Source organism: Palaemon carinicauda, chromosome 34 (genome assembly GCF_036898095.1).
Source record: "Palaemon carinicauda isolate YSFRI2023 chromosome 34, ASM3689809v2, whole genome shotgun sequence".
Classification (NCBI taxonomy): Eukaryota; Metazoa; Arthropoda; class Malacostraca; order Decapoda; family Palaemonidae; genus Palaemon; species Palaemon carinicauda.
This window is the reverse complement of record NC_090758.1, coordinates 78502126-78520320: the sequence shown is the minus strand read 5'-3', so window position 1 is coordinate 78520320 and position 18195 is coordinate 78502126. Positions and strand designations below refer to the sequence as shown.

Genomic DNA, 18195 nt, shown 5'->3' with positions numbered 1-18195 from the left:
GGTCTTTGACCTTGGGTAACCAGCAAGTGCTGGTCTGGGGGACCTGATCGCGACAGCTTGGAACCTCAAGCTTCCGCTAGTTTTCCCCCCAGTCTCAGACCCCGAGACTCTGGCAAGATGCATTCCGGTGATGGTGGGACAACTTCGACGCCTGCGTCTTCCCTCCTTTTTGTCTGCGGACAATGGGTCTCAACAAAACCAGGTTGTCTGTCAACCTTTCAATGGGAGAGCTCCACTGGGACTATGCGCAGAACGGTTTCTGGACCCTCTGCTTCCCCTGACGGAACTCCCGGGAGAGCTTCTCCCACGGCGCAGACTACTCAAGCAACCACACTGCGACATCTCTCCCGAACCGGGGCGTCGCTTCGGCTTCATGCCTGGAGACACTACGCTTCCTCCTCTAGAAGAGACAACCCGCTACAGTCGCGGTACGGAGGTCGCGTCATCTGCGATAGTCATCCACAGGGGTCTCCCAGGCAAAGTGAAGAGTCTAAGGTGGTTGGTGCCGTGGGAGATATACCTCTTCCCGTGAGGCCTCTTCTCCAGCAATAACGGTCTTATTGCCTTTCGGCGGGAGGAAACTCCTTTCCGCTCTTGGCAATGAAGCCTGTCGCTCAGCCTTTCCCTGACCTTCAGGCTTAAAGGATTAACTTTTTCCTGCCCGCTGGATCTATCCTCGCTCATGCGAAGCTACGATCGTCCCTGCCCTAGTCGGAGGAAGACCTCCGACTTGGAGCATGGCTCGGACTTTTAGTCCTTTAAGAGATCTTCTCAAGACCCTTTTACGACAGGCCTCGGATTGTATTCCGCCTTGGGTCTTCTGCTCACTCTGGCCACGGCCAGTGTGTAAGCAATCTTCTTGGTCTCTTACTACTCCCCCCCTTTCTAAGGAAGAGGAGAAGGCAACATTCAGGCTCGCTCCTGAGTTGTTGGCTAGACTCAGAATCTGAGGGTCCCGACCCTTCGGTCCGATTCATTCAAGATTTTGAGTCTCCATTCTGTGTCTGATGTCCCAAGACCTTCTCTTTCTTGCCAGTACAGGAATCGAGAGGTTAGCGCTGGGAACAGCTGCAGTTTGGCCTCAGTTGCAGCCGATTTGGGAACACAAGGAGGACATGGGGGGAGAGTCACCAGTATACCTCTTCAGCCCGGACTCAAGGACATTCATCTCGACCTGTCTTCAGACCCTCCCCCGTCACGTCGCCCTACAGCACGATGTTGGATACATCGCAACGTCCCTCGCCTTCGAGTAATACTACTCTGTGACGCAGGTGCTACAAGCTGGAGTCTGGAAGCGTCTGATGACCTTCGCAGCCCGCTTCCTGCAGGGCGTGACCCACAGGAGTCTCGATACGTTTTCTATCGCTCTGTGGTGGCTACACAACAGCTGGTCTAACCTCAGGCTCCTTTTTGGACAGGTAGCAGAAGGTTGAGGGCATTGTTATCAGGTTTTAGTCTGCATGAACGAAAGAAGTATGTCTGGCCCTTACTTCTTTCTTCATCATCCCCTCTACGGGGAAGCAGCATCCTGGTCTCTGCATAGCTGACCTCGAACCTCTGCAGGTAAACCATGCTTCCTTGTGTTCCGAGTATTGAGTCAATACTGTCGCGTCCCCCATACCCTGACGAGGTGGTATTGGGAACGTCCTAACCCAGAGTTCCTTCTGGAACTCCAGGTCAACTGCCTAGGACGGGTCACACTTCTTCCTTCACACACAAGCTTACGTAGGCCACATGGTTCCTTGCGGTGCAAGGAACTTGTGAGGTGCAGGGACTCCTTTTCTCGAGTGCGACTCACTCGGATTCTGAGTCCCCGGGTAAAGCCAAAGCCAGTATGGCTGGGGACTTTCCACCCTTCCTAAGGGATAAGTCACCCTTTGTAAATAGCGTGGTTTGTATTTCGGTTACGGAACAAATGACAAATTCGAAGATAATTTGTATTTTTCCTAACCATACAAACCTTAGCTATTTACACATATTTGCCCGCCAGCCCTGTCCCCCAAGACAAGTCCTACCTCTAAGTGAAAGTGAGTATTCACCTGTGTGTGAGGGGGAGGAGGGGTAGCTAGCTACCACTCCCCTACCCCCCCGCTAACTAGCGCGGGGGTAATACACCCTCGTTAAATTCTAATGGCTCGCCATTTCAGCTACGCTAAAAGTAATAACCCTTTGTAAATAGCTAAGGTTTGTATGGTTAGGAAAAATACAAATTATCTTCGAATTTGTCATATTTTTGATAATTTTTTGAGAAACTTCAGGCATTTTCCAAGAGAATGAGACCAACCTGACCTCTCTATGACAAAAATTAAGGCTGTTAGAGCAATTTAAAAAAAGTATACTGCAAAATGTGCTGGGGGGAAAAATAACCCCTTGGGGGTTAAGGGTTGGAAATTTCCAAAGAGCCTGGGGGTAAAAGGGTTAAGTGTTGGATGTGCATGAGAGATCTCCATTCATGTCCAGACCATCTCGAATCTTGATATTTGATTGTCTGCCTGCAACTTGTCTGTGACTGGAATTTCCAAATATTTCTAAAGCCTTGAATCTCATTGTTTTACTCCTTGATTTTCTTTGTGAGGGCCTATTTTTTTCAATGTGTAAGGCAAGGACAGTTCTGTAAATGCCTTATGTATACATCATAGAAATTGCTATACTTGTTTAAAATGGAAATATAATATGACCTGCAAATCCTTATGATTTAAGTCCATTTCAACAGATGATTAGGTTAGATTTTTAAATCTGGTTTGTCTTGAGCCTTAGCTTAACCGACACCGCCGGGTCATTTCCTCGACTGAAGGAAATTGGAGGAAGGTTTAAAGAATCTGCACCGCTAGTTATAAGACTGAAGGAAAGGGAGGAAGTAATACAGTTGTGACTGAAGGGACTCGGGGCAGTTCCCATAAAACCATCTGCCTTGTGTCGCACAGTCTCAATTGCAAGTGGCACTGTACCTCATACAGGGCATACTTATACCGTAGATCACGGGTTACAGATGTTAAGGGTTATATATAAGTAACTCAGGGTTAAGGACAATGACCAAGAAGCCAGACTTTTACAAATATGTCCAGCACCCAAGTCCCCCTCTGTACCCAAGCTAGGAATAAAAGATAATGCTCTTACAGGGCTTGCTTACATTATATAGCACAGGTTACAGTACAGCATTATGAAGCTTCATCTGTGGTGGATAACGGGGGAGGGTGTGTTGTGGCACCCCTAGCAGTACCAGCTGAACTCGGTTGAGTCCCTTGTTAGGCTGGGAGGAACGTACAGAGTAGAGGTCCCCTTTTTGTTTTTGTTTCATTTGTTGATGTCGGCTACCCCCCAAAATTGGGGGAAGTGCCTTGGTATATGTATGTATGTACAGTTCTATTCAAGGTTCTATGAGTAACACAGGGCAGGGGCAATGCAATGTCCCAGAAACCGAACATACATACATACATACATATACCAAGGCACTTCCCCCAATTTTGGGGGGTAGCCGACATCAACAAATGAAACGAAACAAAAAAGGGGATCTCTACTCTCTACGTTCCTCCAGCCTAACAAGGGACTCAACCGAGTTCAGCTGGTACTGCTAGGGTGCCACAGCCTATCCTCCCACATTATCCACCACAGATGAAGCTTCATAATGCTGAATCCCCGAACATATACAAATGTAATCGGTGTCCAAGCCCCTCTCTACCCAAGCTAGGATCAGAGGTTATCGGGTAATAGCTGGTGGGATGTTCAGTATATCTAAGGGCTTCCCCAAAGATTATGGTCACTAGTGAAATGTATTGAGCCGTTTTTGCAGTTCTAACTCGAGGCAGATATTAAGTTGCCAATGATCCCACTTATTCTACTACAAATTGTTTTATATTTTAATGAAGGTGTAGCTTTTGTATTATAGTTTTAGTACCGAAGGAACCGTATTTATATGGTTGTGTTGTGTTACCATCTAGATCTTTGAAATACTTTTAGTCATTTGGTAGTTTTGATAGTTTAGGTACTTTTAATATGCTTTTCATTTTAGTTTAAATATCTTTTTTTTTCATTAATTTTTTCTTCAAACTTAGAGTTATTTATAATATTTAGTTACATTTCTTTTGTCCAAGTAGAAAATGTGTTAAACATCAAAGTACTTTTATTGTTTAGTTGAAGCACTCTCCTCTTGCATGCGTTGGCGTCGGTATTTAGCACTCGGCACTCACATTAGTTATGTATTTGGTTCTTCAATTTGTGTTGTTACAGGACCTAATGGCCGCAGACCTGGCGCAAACATCACAAACCACATGAATGCACGACAGCCTGTGGCGACGTCCAAAGTCTCCTCGACAGTTAAAAGCGCCGGGACCGAGGGTGACGCGAAAGGTTTGTTTATCGCGGTCGGGTCTTTTTCACCTTCGAAGTACAGTAATGTTATACAGTACTGTATTGTATAAAAATGTATACTGTATCCTACAGTAACCATTTAAACCTTTAGATTTTAATAACCCAGCAGTGTGTTTCTTTTAACAATATCTTTAAAACTTTTGATAGTACGTCAACCATTGGTTATTTTGCCAAAGCTGTAATGTTCTTGAATTTGGTTGTGCAGTATTCAAATATGTATAATTCTATCATTCTACAGATATTAAAAATATTAACCCTTTTACCCCCAAGGCTATTTGGAAATTTCCAACCCTTAACCCCCAGGGGGTTATTTTTTTCCCAGCATATTTTGCAGTATATTTTTTTTAAATTACTCTAATAGCCTTAATTTTTGTCATAGAGAGGTCAGGTTGGTCTCATTCTCTTGGAAAATGCCTGAATTTTCTCAAAAAATTATCAAAAATATGAAAAAAAAAAAAAATTCATCGCATTTTTTTGCAAGGACGTACCGGTACGTCCATGGGGGTAAAGGGATGAGTTTTGTGAAACATACCAGTACGTCCTTTGGGGGTAAAAGGGTTAAAAATATTAAACACGTTTACTTCAAATGTTATGTAATCATTAGAAATTAATATATATTTGCGCCATCACACTGCATCCCCAAGTCGTTCCGTGACCCTTCAGCGTTCATCCCGAAACGTCCCATCTTGCAGGCAAGTCCAAACGGCCAGGATGGGATCTGAAGGGCCGCCTGCAAGACATGGAAGCCATGCTGAAGACGCGAGAAATGGAGCAACGCGACTGGATGAGGAAATTCGAGGACTACGACTCGAGGATCGAGACCCTCGAGACGGAGAAGACTCACCTCAACCACAACCTGGTCGAAACCAAGACGTCGTACGAGGCGAACCGGGAGGAAGTGGAGAACCTGAGGAGAGATTTGAGGTAAGGGTTTGTTTTTGTCTTCATTATTATTATTATTAATTGCTAAGCTAAAACCCTAGTTGGGAAAAGCAGGGTGCTATAAGCCCAGCGGCTTCAACAGGGAAAAGCAGGATGCTATAAGCCCAGGGGCTTCAACAGGGAAAATAGTTGGATTCTTTTTTACAGGTGGATGAGCGAAACTTTGATTGTAGGCATCTTTTTTCCCCTGACAATGTTTCTTTCGGTAAGCCACCTGCGTAAGAACCTGCGAGCAATTAATTTAAGGTTATATACAGATGGATTAATTTTAATTTTTAATATTTCATAAATGTATCTTTACAAATCATTTTTAACTTACGTGGCCTAACTCACTTTCAGTAGTGATTTTGTGGTGTTCATACATACCTCAGATATTGTTTTAATGTGTCAGAAAATATCAGTTGAGATTTTATAATGATGCTTCTAATTTAAAGCAGTTTTTATCTTGCATAACATACAAAATCTCTCGTTTCCCCGTTGACTAAAAGACTCCTGTGGTAACAACTGGTGAGCCGATGCTGTAAGGAAATTACTCTGATATTATTAATTATAAATATAGCTATAACATTAGAGTACTACTTACCATAGGTAAAGAGTCTCTTCTAACCTTACCAAGAGGAAAGTGGCCATTGAACAATTACAGTGCCGTTGTTAACCTCTTGAGAGAAGAAGAATTGTTTTGGTAATTTCAGCGTTGTTAAGTGTATGAGGAAAAAGGTGAATGCGTAAAGAATAGGCCAGACTATTCTGTGTATGTGCCGGCAAAGATGAAATGAGCCGTAACCAGAGAGAGGGATCCAATGTATTACTGTCTGGCCAGTCAAAAGGACTCAATAACTCATTAGCTGTAGTATCTCAATAGGTGGCTGGTGCCTTGGCCAGCCTACTATCTAAAGCAGTGGTTCCCAACCTTTTTTCTGTCATTTCCCCCCTGCACCCAGTTCAACCGTCCAGATTTCCCCCTTCATGCCCCGCCCAGCCCCCATGCCCACTCGCCTGCCTCAGAAATGGGCATGACACTCCAATTCTCCCCTTGAATATCATGTCTGTGAGAGCTGATATGATCATAACACAATTGAATTGCTAACAACAAATTGCCGCACGTACTATGAGGACATTTTCCGCTTGTTTTAGTTAGTAGGTAGTGTAATTATTTCCCCCCTGGAAGCTTCAAATTTCCCCCAGGTTGGGAACCACTGATCTAAAGACTTCTGTACCTCGTTATCCAACTTAGTTAAAGAACAACTTCATGATGCAACTACCTGGTTCTCCCCCAATTACACTTAAGAGCCACGTTGCCCAAATTTTATAAAATCATACAAACTAAAAACTTCATCCTTTTCCAGGAAAGAACAAGATGACCGCTGTTCGGAAAAGAGGAACTACGAGAACACCATACAGTCTCTCGAGTTCTCCAAGTCGAACTTGGAACGCCAGGTAAAAGCCCTCGAGTCGGAAATCGCGGCTCGGCTGGAGGAGATCGCAGGGTTAAAAGTAAGTGCGTGTGTTTTGTTTTTATCTCGTAGGATATTGTTTCTGTAGAATTTACTGATTATTATTATTATTATAGAAGCTAAGCCACAACCCTAGTTGGAAAAGCAAGATGCTATAAGCCCAAGGGCACCAACAGGGAAAAATAGCCCAGTGAGGAAAGGAAATAAATAAACCATACAAGAAGTAATGAAAAATTAAAATAAAATATTTTAAAAACTAACATTAAAACAGATATTTGATGTATAAACTATAAAAGGACTTATGTAAGCCGGTTCAACATAAAAAACATTTGCTGCGAGCTTGAACTTTTGAAGTTCTACCGATTCAACTACCTGATTGGGAAGATCATTCCACAACTTGGTCACAGCTGGATTAAAACTTTTAGAATGCTGTTTAGTATTGAGCCTCATGGTGGAGAAGGCCTGACTTTTAGAATTAACTGCATACTGTACCTAGTAATATATAGGGTAGTCAATATCGTCGACTCAGCCATAGCATATTTGAGAGCAAGACCTCAACCCTTTTACCCCCAAAGGACGTACTGTTACGTTTCACAAAACCCATCCCTCTACCCCAATGGACGCACCGGTACGTCCTTGCAAAAAAATGCTATTTACATTTTTTTTTGCATATTTTTGATAACTTTTTGAGGAACTTCAGGCATTTTCCAAGAGAATGAGACCAACCTGACCTCTCTATGACAAAAATTAAGGCTGTTAGAGCAATTTAAAAAATATATATATAGCAAAATGTGCTTGAAAAAAAGAAAAACCCTGGGGGTTAAGGGTTGGAAATTTCCAAATAGCCTGGGGGTAAAAGGGTTAAACACATATGCATTGGTAAGTCATTCAAGAATAAGTATACTGTGTCAATTGTTAGCATTTCGCCTGTGGTTAAGGTATTACATATACTTAAAGGATTCCTTTTTACATTTGGAAATGAAACTAATGTTGTACGGTCCGCAGTTGTTTGTTAATGCACTAATGTTTGAGGTTGCTTCCCCTCGGTCAGTAGGCAAAAAGCACCTGCTTTGTAGCACATCAAGAGCCGAGGGGCGATTTCTTAGCTCTCATTACACTGGCTGCAATAGTCTCAGCAAGCAAGGTCATTAGGTTATTGGGAGATTACTTCTCCATGGTTATGTTATCTCATAAGCCAATGAGGAATAAGATCCTATATATATTAAAGATGTATATGTTATAGATAAATGGTTCTTGTAATTGATAGAAGTTATATTTCTTTGTAGGTTTTACATTGGGCTAATAGTTGCGGGAAATATTCATACAGCATTGGTATTTTTATTAAGTGTAATAGATTGTGCAGCATTTTTCAAATGCATTGTAAACTACTAGAAATGCTAGACCACTTATTTGTTCCAATTTAAGTCTTTGAGAAACTAACCCTGACTTAACATTCGCGATGCAGTTCACAGTGTCCGAGCTGTCGAGTAACCAGGCCGGCATCGAAGCTCGTCTCAAGTCGACGGAATCGCTCCTGGCGGAGAGGAACAGGGAGATAGCCGAGATGAGAGCGCTGAACGAAGGACAGAAGATCAAGATTCAGGAGCAGGATGATAAGCTTCTGGAGGGGGAAATGATAAGACGGAAACTGCATAATACAGTTTTGGAATTAAAGGTAATTGTTGTGTTTGAGATTTAATTTTTTAATATAGTCTGTTTTTTCAATCTTGATTAATTCATGTCTTGTTACGGCGCCGATTGGTCTGCATGCGATCCAAGTTTTAAAAATAAGTTCAATCTAAAATCTTATAATTTAATGTGTTAACCCTTTTACCCCCAAAGGACGTACTGGTACGTTTCACAAAAGCCATCCCTTTACCCCCATGGACGTACCGGTAGGTCCTTGCAAAAAAATGCTATAAAAAATCATTTTTTCATATTTTTGATAATATTTTGAGAAAATTCAGGCATTTTTCAAGAGAATGAGACCAACCTGACCTCTCTATGACAAAAATTAAGGCTATTAGAGCAATTTAAAAGAAATATACTGCAAAATGTGCTTGAAAAAATTAACCCCCTGGGGGTTAAGGGTTGGAAATTTCCAAATAGCCTGGGGGTAAAAGGGTTAAAGAAATGACAGCAAGTAAACTAAAAAAATTGTTCAACAAGAACTTTCTTTAAAAATCCACTGTTAAAATACAACATCCATTTTATACGTTCAACCGTTGTTTATAAACCCATTTGTGGCCCAACTGTGTTCTCTAGGGCCTATCACGGCCCTCCCCTTTGATGAAGGAATTATCTAAATGGAAGACAGCCTGTGAATAGTGGTTTTCACACGCCCCTGATGTATACACGACACCCACGAGGTGATCGCGCGAGGGTAGTAACCTCTGCATTCCATGCTTTTATCTTTCTCTAGTATATTTGGAAGATTTATATTAGAAAAGTGTAAAGAAGGACTTCTTTCACTGGCCGTCACAGGTCTCTTCCCAGAAATAGATTTTTCTTTCGTCAAAATCCCTTTTGTGGACGATCCTTTGAAATAAAAAGTACCTTTTTTTGCAGGGTAACATCAGGGTCTTCTGTAGAGTGAGGCCCCTTCTGGGAGACGAAATCAAGAACAACGGAAATTCTGACGTTACTCACCACATTAACTTCATCGACGACCATACTTTGGAAGTCGGCAAAGGAGGTAAGTTGGGTTTAAGATGATTTTATTACACGCAGCATCTAGTCCATTTCTTTTAGCGATGCATATTTGCACCGACTCGCGGCGGTGCCCTTTTAGCTCGGAAAAGTTTTCGGATCGCTGATTGGTTGGACAAGATAATTCTAACCAATCAGCGATCAGGAAACTTTTCCGAGCTAAAAGGGCACCGCCGCGAGTTGGTGCAAATATGCATCGCTAAAAGAAATGGACTATAGTTGGTTTTGTTTATTAATCCACTGTTTTCATGTTATTTACTATTTGTCCTTCCTTGTAATGTATGTTGTTCCAGTGCAAATATAAACATTCCACTATCTATGTACAAGAGGAAGGCCAAGGTTTGGGTGGATGGATGGAGTGAAGAAAGCTCTGGGTGATAGGAGGATAGATGTGAGAGAGGCAAGAGAGCGTGCTAGAAATCGGAATGAATGGCGAGCGATTGTGACGCAGTTCCGGTAGGCCCTGCTGCTTCCTCCAGTGCCTTGGATGACTGCAGAGGTAGCAGCAGTAGGGGATTCAGTGTTATGAAGCTTCATCTGTGGTGGATAACGGGGAAGGGTGGGCTAAGGCACCCTAGCAGTACCAGCCGAACTCGGTTGAGTCCCTTTTCAGGCTGGAAGGAACGTAGAGAAGAAAGGTCCCCTTTTTTGTTTCATTTGTTTGATGTCGACTACCCCCCAAAATTGGGGGAAGTGCCTTGGTATATGTATGTATGTATACTGTTTTTGGGGAAGCATTCTTTATAAATTATGTCAAGGCTGTATTAGAGTGAGAGGGGGAAAGAGATTTGTACTCTGTGCAGATCATTAGTGCTTAGTTTCTTCACTTCTTTATTATTTTCTCCTTTCATTTTCTGTTCCCATTTGACCAAGATCAGAAAAGGGTATAAAAGTCTTAACTGGCTACCTTTCAGCTTTGCTGAAAGATATATCCATATATGAATAACTACGGGTTTGTATTAGTTAGGGAAAGATACAAATTATTTACAAATTTGTCATGTTTATATCTTTTTTTTAGCCTGCATAGAAAAATTATATACTGTATACACTTACCAAGTACAGTAGCAGGAATGGTGAAGTAAATCTTTAATTTAGAAACAAATTGTTAGTGGAAGAAATATTTGATCAGTATAGTTTTAGGGTATTTATTTAGAGTAATCTTGTTTACAATGCGTAAATCATTATTCTGGGACGGTAGCAAGTTTAGAAATACAATACATAAGATGATTATTTTATTACAGTAGAAAGTACATACATATACCAAGGCACTTCCCCCAATTTTGGGGGGTAGCCGACATCAAACAAATGAAACAAGAAAGGGGACCTCTTCTCTCTACGTTCCTCCCAGCCTGACAAGGGACTCAACCGAGTTCGGCTGGTACTGCTGGGGTGCCACAGCCCACCCACCCACATTATCCACCACAGATGAAGCTTCATAACGCTGAATCCCCTACTGCTGCTACCTCTGCGGTCATCCAAGGCACTGAAGAAAGCAGCAGGGCCTACTGGAACTGCGTCACAATCGCTCGCCATTCATTCCTATTTCTAGCACGCTCTCTCGCATCTATCCTCCTATCACCCAGAGCTTTCTTCACTCGATCCATCCACCCAAACCTTGGCCTTCCTCTTCCTCTTCCTCTCACAGAAGAAAGTATAAAGATTAATCGAAAAGGAAATCTTGTTACAAATTATCTTCAATTTATATTCATAGCTAAAAATCTATGGACAAAATATGGGTTAGGTGAATTAATAGAAAGTATAATTAAAAAACAATAGCCAAGGATAAAGTAATACGAATTGATAACAAAAGAAAAGGTTTTAATATTGTATTCACAATGGAAAGAGGCAGAGTACTTCGATATCATCATCATCAGTCACCATTTTAATTTTGTATCCATGGGGTAATATATTTATAGATTTTATATACATAGGGTTAATACCCACATTCAATTAAATTTATGGAGTTTCAGCCAATCGGCACCAAGGTATAACCTGTGCGGGTAATCACGCTGTTTCACTGAGAAATCAAAGTTGAAAGTAGTTAGAATATACAGAAAAGGAGATTGAGTATGAAAATAAATAAGTGAGTTTTATATAAGATTGGATTTTTGGATTTGAGCTAAATAGCCCAGTGACAGGAGCCTAAGTGAAGCTAGGGAAAAACTCTGTAGTGATGCCGAGGTAAACGTTAGGAAAGTTGGAAGAAAGGAAGCAAGAACGTAGGCAAAGGATATAATGGAGAGGCAAAGCAAAAACCGTAAAGTAATACACACACTGTACATCACAGCATCTTGCGGAGCTACCCGCTACGGCCAGAACGTGTGTGTCTATCTTCTTACTTTGTGACTAAACTCTCCTTATTATCCAGGTCCTGATATATGCTGTGGATGTGGTTCCTCTTGCTGGTTTTGTAGTCATTTGCAAGTCTAAAGGTCACTCATGAATGGCAGGTGCAAGGAACAGTGACATTGCCCTATCGAGTAGGACAATGCCCTAGAGACTAACAATATATACGCATGATCGGCGTCCAAGCCCCCTCTCCACCAAAGCTAGGACCAAGGAGGGCCAGGCAATGGCTGCCGATGACTCAGCAGATAGACTTATAGGCTCACCCAAACCCCTCATCCTTAGTTCACAAGGATGATGAGGTTGCAGCGACCAGAGAAATTAACGAGTTTGAGCGGGACTTGAACCCCAGTCTGGCGTTCACCAGTCAGGGACCTTACCACATTAGCCACCCCAATCCTACTTTTCCCCGAGGGGTGGTAGTACTTCACGCTGTAGACTTTGAATCGTTACTGGGTCTTTGGAGCTCAATACACGAGTATTTAAACAAGAACGACATATTCCGCAAAACTGGTATCTCGGCTAAGTCAGTTAGTTAATGATACTGATAATATTTCCTTTATTTATCCCTTTTAACCCCAAAGGACGTACTGGTACGTTTCACAAAACTCATCCCTTTACCCCCATGGACGTACCGGTACGTCCTTGCAAAAAAATGCTATTTAAATTTTTGTTTGCATATTTTTTATAATTTTTTGAGAAACTTCAGGCATTTTCCAAGAGAATGAGACCAACCTGACCTCTCTATGACAAAAATTAAGGCTGTTAGGGCAATTTAAAAAAAAAATATACTGCTAAAGGTACTTGAAAAAAAATAACCCCCTGGGGGTTAAGGGTTGGAAAGTTCCAAATAGCCTGGGGGTAAAAGGGTTAATAGCAGAACAAGTTAAGGGTTGGAAATTTCCAAATAGCCTGGGGGTAAAAGGGTTAATAGCAGAACAAGTTAAGGGTTGGAAAGTTCCAAATAGCCTGGGGGTAAAAGGGTTAATAGCAGAACAAGTTAAGGGTTGGAAATTTCCAAATAGCCTGGGGGTAAAAGGGTTAATAGCAGAACAAACACCCGAATGGTCACAGCCTGAGTGTGCAATCCAACATTTAGTTGAAAGGCATCAGACAGTGTAGCAATTTGCCCTTTGAAAACCTCCCTGCCTGGTGATCGTCGGATCAGGGATCGAGTCCCGCTGAAACTCTATAGTTTCACGTGGTGTCTGCAACCTCACCATCCTAACTTTATAGTTTCATGTGGTGTCTGCAACCTCACCATCCTACTGAGCTAAGGATGAGACATTTTGGGGAGCCTATAGGTCTACCTGATGAGTCATCAGTAACCATTGCCAGGCCCTTCCTGGTCCTACCTTGGGTGGAGAGGGGGCTTGGGCGCTGTGGCACAACGAAATGTACTGTGAACTCGCAAATGGTGCAGATTTTCTTTTCGGTTATTCCCGTTTGTTATGTTGCATTCTGTAAAGATATAAGAATCAATCAATAAGTACAGTAGTTCAGAAAAATTTAAGATATGTATTTTCGTGATTTAGAATTTAGAATATAAGGGGAATTATATACATACATACATATACCAAAGCACTTCCCCCCAATTTTGGGGGGTAGCCGACATCAACAAATGAAACAAAACAAAAAAGGGGGACCTCTACTCTCTACGTTCCTCCCAGCCTAACAAGGGACTCAACCGAGTTCAGCTGGTACTGCTAGGGTGCCACAGCCCACCCTCCCACATTATCCACCACAGATGAAGCTTCATAATGCTGAATCCCCTACTGCTGCTACCTCTGCGGTCATCTAAGGCATCGGAGGAAGCAGCAAGGCCTACCGGAACTGCGTCACAATTATATTTATTTATTTAATATTTCATAGAAAGAAAAATTGAAATGAGACACCTTTCAGTGATTGCCTGTAAGACATAAAAAGAAATTAAGCTTTAGAAGAGTTATATTGCTGCTTCCTCCGATGCCTTAGATGACCGCGGAGGTAGCAGCAGTAGGGGACTCAGCAGTATGAAGCTTCATCTGTGGTGGAAATGTGGGAGGTTGGGCTGTGGCACCCTAGCAGTACCAGCTGAACTCGGCTGAGTCCCTGATTAGGCTGAAGGAACATAGAGAGTAGAGGTCCCCTTTTTTGTTTTGTTTCTTGTTGATGTCGGCTACCCCCCAAAATTGGGGGAAGTGCCTTTGGTATATGTATGTATGTATATTGAATGTTGATCTATAGTTCTTTGATAACTTGTCTTTTAATTGGTCTATTAACATCGGATTCTAGATACAAAACTCTAATAGAAAAAGAAATTACTTATGCTTGATGAAGGATGCTCATAATTTCAGTTTAATGTTTATCCCAAATTCCACTTTTTTGTTAATTTTATCCTTTGTACGCCAGGCTGAGAGGAACGTAGAGAGTAGAGGTCCACTTTTTTGTTTTTGTTTCATTTGTTGATGTCGGCTACTCCCCAATATTGGGGGAAGTGCCTTGGTATATGTATGTATGTACGCCAATTTTCACTTAAAAATAATAATTTTAGTCTTTTGTATGCCAATTTTCACTTAGTTTCAATACTGTTTTAATTTTAATCCTTTGGTTTACAGATGTGAACACCAGCTCGATGTCGGGCCTTAAAAACCGAGGAAGCGGCTTCACGGAGTTCACCTACGATAGAGTGTTCCAGCCGTCGGCCACGCAGGCCGAAGTGTTTGAGGAGATCTCGCAGCTCAGTCAAAGCGCACTAGATGGTTACAACGTCTGTATCTTCGCCTACGGACAGACCGGCTCAGGCAAAACGTTTACCATGGAAGGCGTGCACAACAACGAAGAACTGGAGGGCATGATCCCGAGGACCGTGAAGCACATATTTAGGACCATGGAGGAGCTTAAGGGCAAAGGCTGGGAGTACAAGGTGGAGGCCAGCTTTCTCGAGATCTATAACGAGACTATAAGAGATCTACTGGTGTCTCCCAAAGAGGCCAAAAACTTGACGTACGAAATAAAATTCCAGGACAATAAAAAGCATGAAGTCTACGTCACAAATCTGAAGAGGGTTCCGGTTGAAAACAAAGAGAAAGTCCAGACTTTGCTCGACATGGCTCAGCAGCAGAGGGCAGTGGCAGCCACCAACATGAACGAGCGCTCCTCCAGGTCGCACTCCGTTTTCCAGCTGAGGCTTACGGGCGAGAACTCAAAGACGAGCGACTCGTGCGAAGGAACGCTCAATCTCGTCGATCTGGCCGGCTCGGAGAGACTGAAGGAGTCAAAGTCCGAAGGGGCTCGCCTCGTGGAAACGCAAAACATTAACAGGTCCCTGGCTGACCTAGGCAATGTCATCATGGCGATCGGCCAAAAGCAGAGTCACATTCCTTACAGGAACTCCAAGTTGACTCACTTTTTGCAGAGCTCTCTGGGCGGGAATTCAAAAACCCTCATGTTCGTCAACATATCTCCCCTAGAGGCTTGCCTTAACGAGACCCAGAACTCCCTTCGGTTCGCCACTCGAGTGAATCAATGTCACATTGGTGTTGCGACGAAACAGATGAAGAAATGAGGTTTGTAGATTATTGAGATATTTCGCTGCGTGGTTCACCACCGTGACCACGATGCTATTCGGAGCCACGTCTATTTATTTTGCAGCAGTCTCGTGTGGTCTGAATATCTATGGGACATCCAATCTTGAGAAAGTGTCGCAGGTTTCAATATTTTTTTTAAACAACCAAATTGGGTGCGACCCTAGTTCTGTACGCTACAAGAGTACAAAACTTTGAAATAAGGTTTTAAAATTACTTGCACCCTAGCTGTGTATTTAGATTTTTAACGTATATCATAAGTAAACGTTGTAAATTAGTTTTAAATGACAGAGGGATGTGCAATTATTTGCATTGAAAATCCAAAAATATTTTTGTAAAATATACTATTTAGGGGATTATGAATTTTGTTGTAAAAAATCTTTATTGATAGTTTTATTTGTTCTTCCAAAGTTAGGGTTAACCTATGTATCTCTTGGCACGAGTCTTTTAGTGTATATATTTTTTTGTGTAAAATATAATTCCTTTTAGTTATTTGCCAGTTTTGCCATTGTGCGTTATACTTTGGGGCAAATTCTAGAGTGATGGGCAATTTTGGGAAATAGTTTATAAAATGAATAAAAGCAGGCAAAATAGAAGACATTCTGGTTAGCTATGGATATGGCACTTATGTAATATGTCCAATATATGGTTATTAATATAATGCTTGAATTTTACGGATGGCGTATTCAAAGCGTACTTATTTTCTCCCCTTTGATGAAGGAATTATCTAAATGGAAGACAGCCTGTGAATAGTGGTTTTCACACGCCCCTGTTGTATACACGACACCCACAAGGTGATCGCGCGAGGGTTGTAACCTCTGCATTCCATGCTTTTATCTTTCTCTAGTATATTTGGAAGATTTATATTAGAAAAGTGTAAAGAAGGACTTTTTCACCGGGCGTCACAGGTCTCTCCCCAGAAATAGATTTTTCCTTCGTCAAAATCCCTTTATTTTCTTACTTCCGGAAAATTAAATTGGCTAAAATATTCGGCTGTGATTGTCGGTAACCGTAGATTTTAACTCTTCCAAAGGATTGTCAGTCACTCCATAATGTTTGTATATATTCTGTATTTAAAGAGCTTTTTTTTTTAGAATTATGTATATTCTATATCTACTAACTTTTTTTTATTTGAGACTTCAATCATGACATATAGTTCTAGCCTCTACTTCTTTCCTCATTGGGCTATTTTTCCCTGTTTTTAGCCCTTAGGCTTGCTTGCTTAACTTTTAATAATAATATATGTTTGATTGTACAGTCTTCATTTTCTGTCCTGTTTCTTTTTTTTTGCCATTTTAAGTTTTAATATAAATATTGATTAACATTGATTTTTTATTTTGATACCTAATTTTTCACAAATTGGAATACCATAATACATACATACATACATATACCAAGGCACTTCCCCCAATTTTGGGGGGTAGCCGACATCAACAAATGAAACAAAACAAAAAAGGGGACCTCTACTCTCTACGTTCCTCCCAGCCTAACAAGGGACTCGACCGAGTTCAGCTGGTCATATTTAATCAATTACATCCGATTCTATGGCTCCTAATTCAGTGTTGATGTTTATTTTTTTTTATTTTGATACCTAATTTTTCACAAATTGAAATACCATAATAAAGTCCATGTGGTAACCACGTGGCGATGAACACAAAGGGGGTCGCACTGTGAATTGAGGAGCGGCGTGTGATAACACGACGCGACCAGAAAACTTACTGAAGAAGACGACCTGGCTAACATGTGGCCTACCCTGGGCATTGCCCTCGAGGCACGTTTTCCCCCGGTAGGCCTACCGCTATAGAAAATGGGAGTAGGGTAAACTACACAAAACTCTGGTCGTTTGAGAGGTGATTCCAGTAACTCCTAAGAAAGTGTTTCTCGGTAAGTATGTTAGGAAAAATACAATTACTAAAAATTTGTGATATTTAATCAATTACATCCAATTCTATGACTCCTAATTCAGTCTTGATGTTTATCTTATTTTATTCAAGAGAAAATAAAATAATTACATTATTTCGCACGCTTGCGACAACGACGTCATAACTCGAAAAAATTTATTTTTGAGTTATCCATATAGACATATTCATCTTCAAATGCTAATTTTTTTGGCAAAAGTGTCATAATTGTAGCAAAAAAATTGATCGTTTGAGGCGCTAAATGTCCTAACGACATACATTAATATGAGTGTGTTTTAATTGATTAAAATGGCTCTCCTGAAAAATAGCTGTTTTTGAGTTATGACGACGTGGTCGCAAACGAGCGATTTCAGAGTGACAATTTTTAAGATCAGAGCAAAGGATCCTTGCATCTTGTGACCTATGGTTGAATGAATTAATATGTCAAGGCCTAGGAGATTTTTTCATACAAGAACCCGATTTTCAACGGGAACAAAGTTCCTTTTAAGGATAATAATAAGTCTTGAGTTTGCCTTGTCTGACAAATTTCTCTGGGATTTTACACTTTTCCTCCTAGTAACTATTATCATTATTATTATTGAGTTCTATATGAGAAAGTGATTGTACCAACTGTGATGTATGGATCAGAGTTGTGGGGAATGAAAGTGATGGAGAGACAGAAATTGAATGTGTTTGAGATGAAGTGTCTAAGGAGTATGGCTGGTGTATCTCGAGTAGATAGGGTTAGGAACGAAGTGGTGAGAGTGAGAACGGGTGTAAGAAATGAGTTAGCGGCTAGAGTGGATATGAATGTGTTGAGGTGGTTTGGCCATGTTGAGAGAATGGAAAATGGCTGTCTGCTAAAGAAGGTGATGAATGCAAGAGTTGATGGGAGAAGTACAAGAGGAAGGC

The 18195-nt window shown here is 41.4% G+C and overlaps 1 protein-coding gene across 2 annotated transcripts in view; it reads left to right on the top strand.

Annotated features, from left to right (window-relative positions):
- Positions 1-16709, top strand: part of LOC137626499 (kinesin-like protein KIFC1) — an 86488-nt gene extending 69779 nt beyond the window's left edge. The window contains exons 5-10 of one of the 2 annotated variants that reach the window (XM_068357532.1): positions 4228-4347; positions 5061-5292; positions 6657-6804; positions 8230-8439; positions 9333-9459; positions 14417-16709. In XM_068357532.1, coding sequence (XP_068213633.1) covers positions 4228-4347; positions 5061-5292; positions 6657-6804; positions 8230-8439; positions 9333-9459; positions 14417-15366 — 1787 coding nt within the window. In that variant the 3' untranslated portion in view covers positions 15367-16709. The remainder of the gene's footprint in view (positions 1-4227; positions 4348-5060; positions 5293-6656; positions 6805-8229; positions 8440-9332; positions 9460-14416) is intronic. The other variant, XM_068357533.1, reaches the window with a different exon arrangement.
- The last annotated feature ends 1486 nt before the right edge of the window (positions 16710-18195 follow it).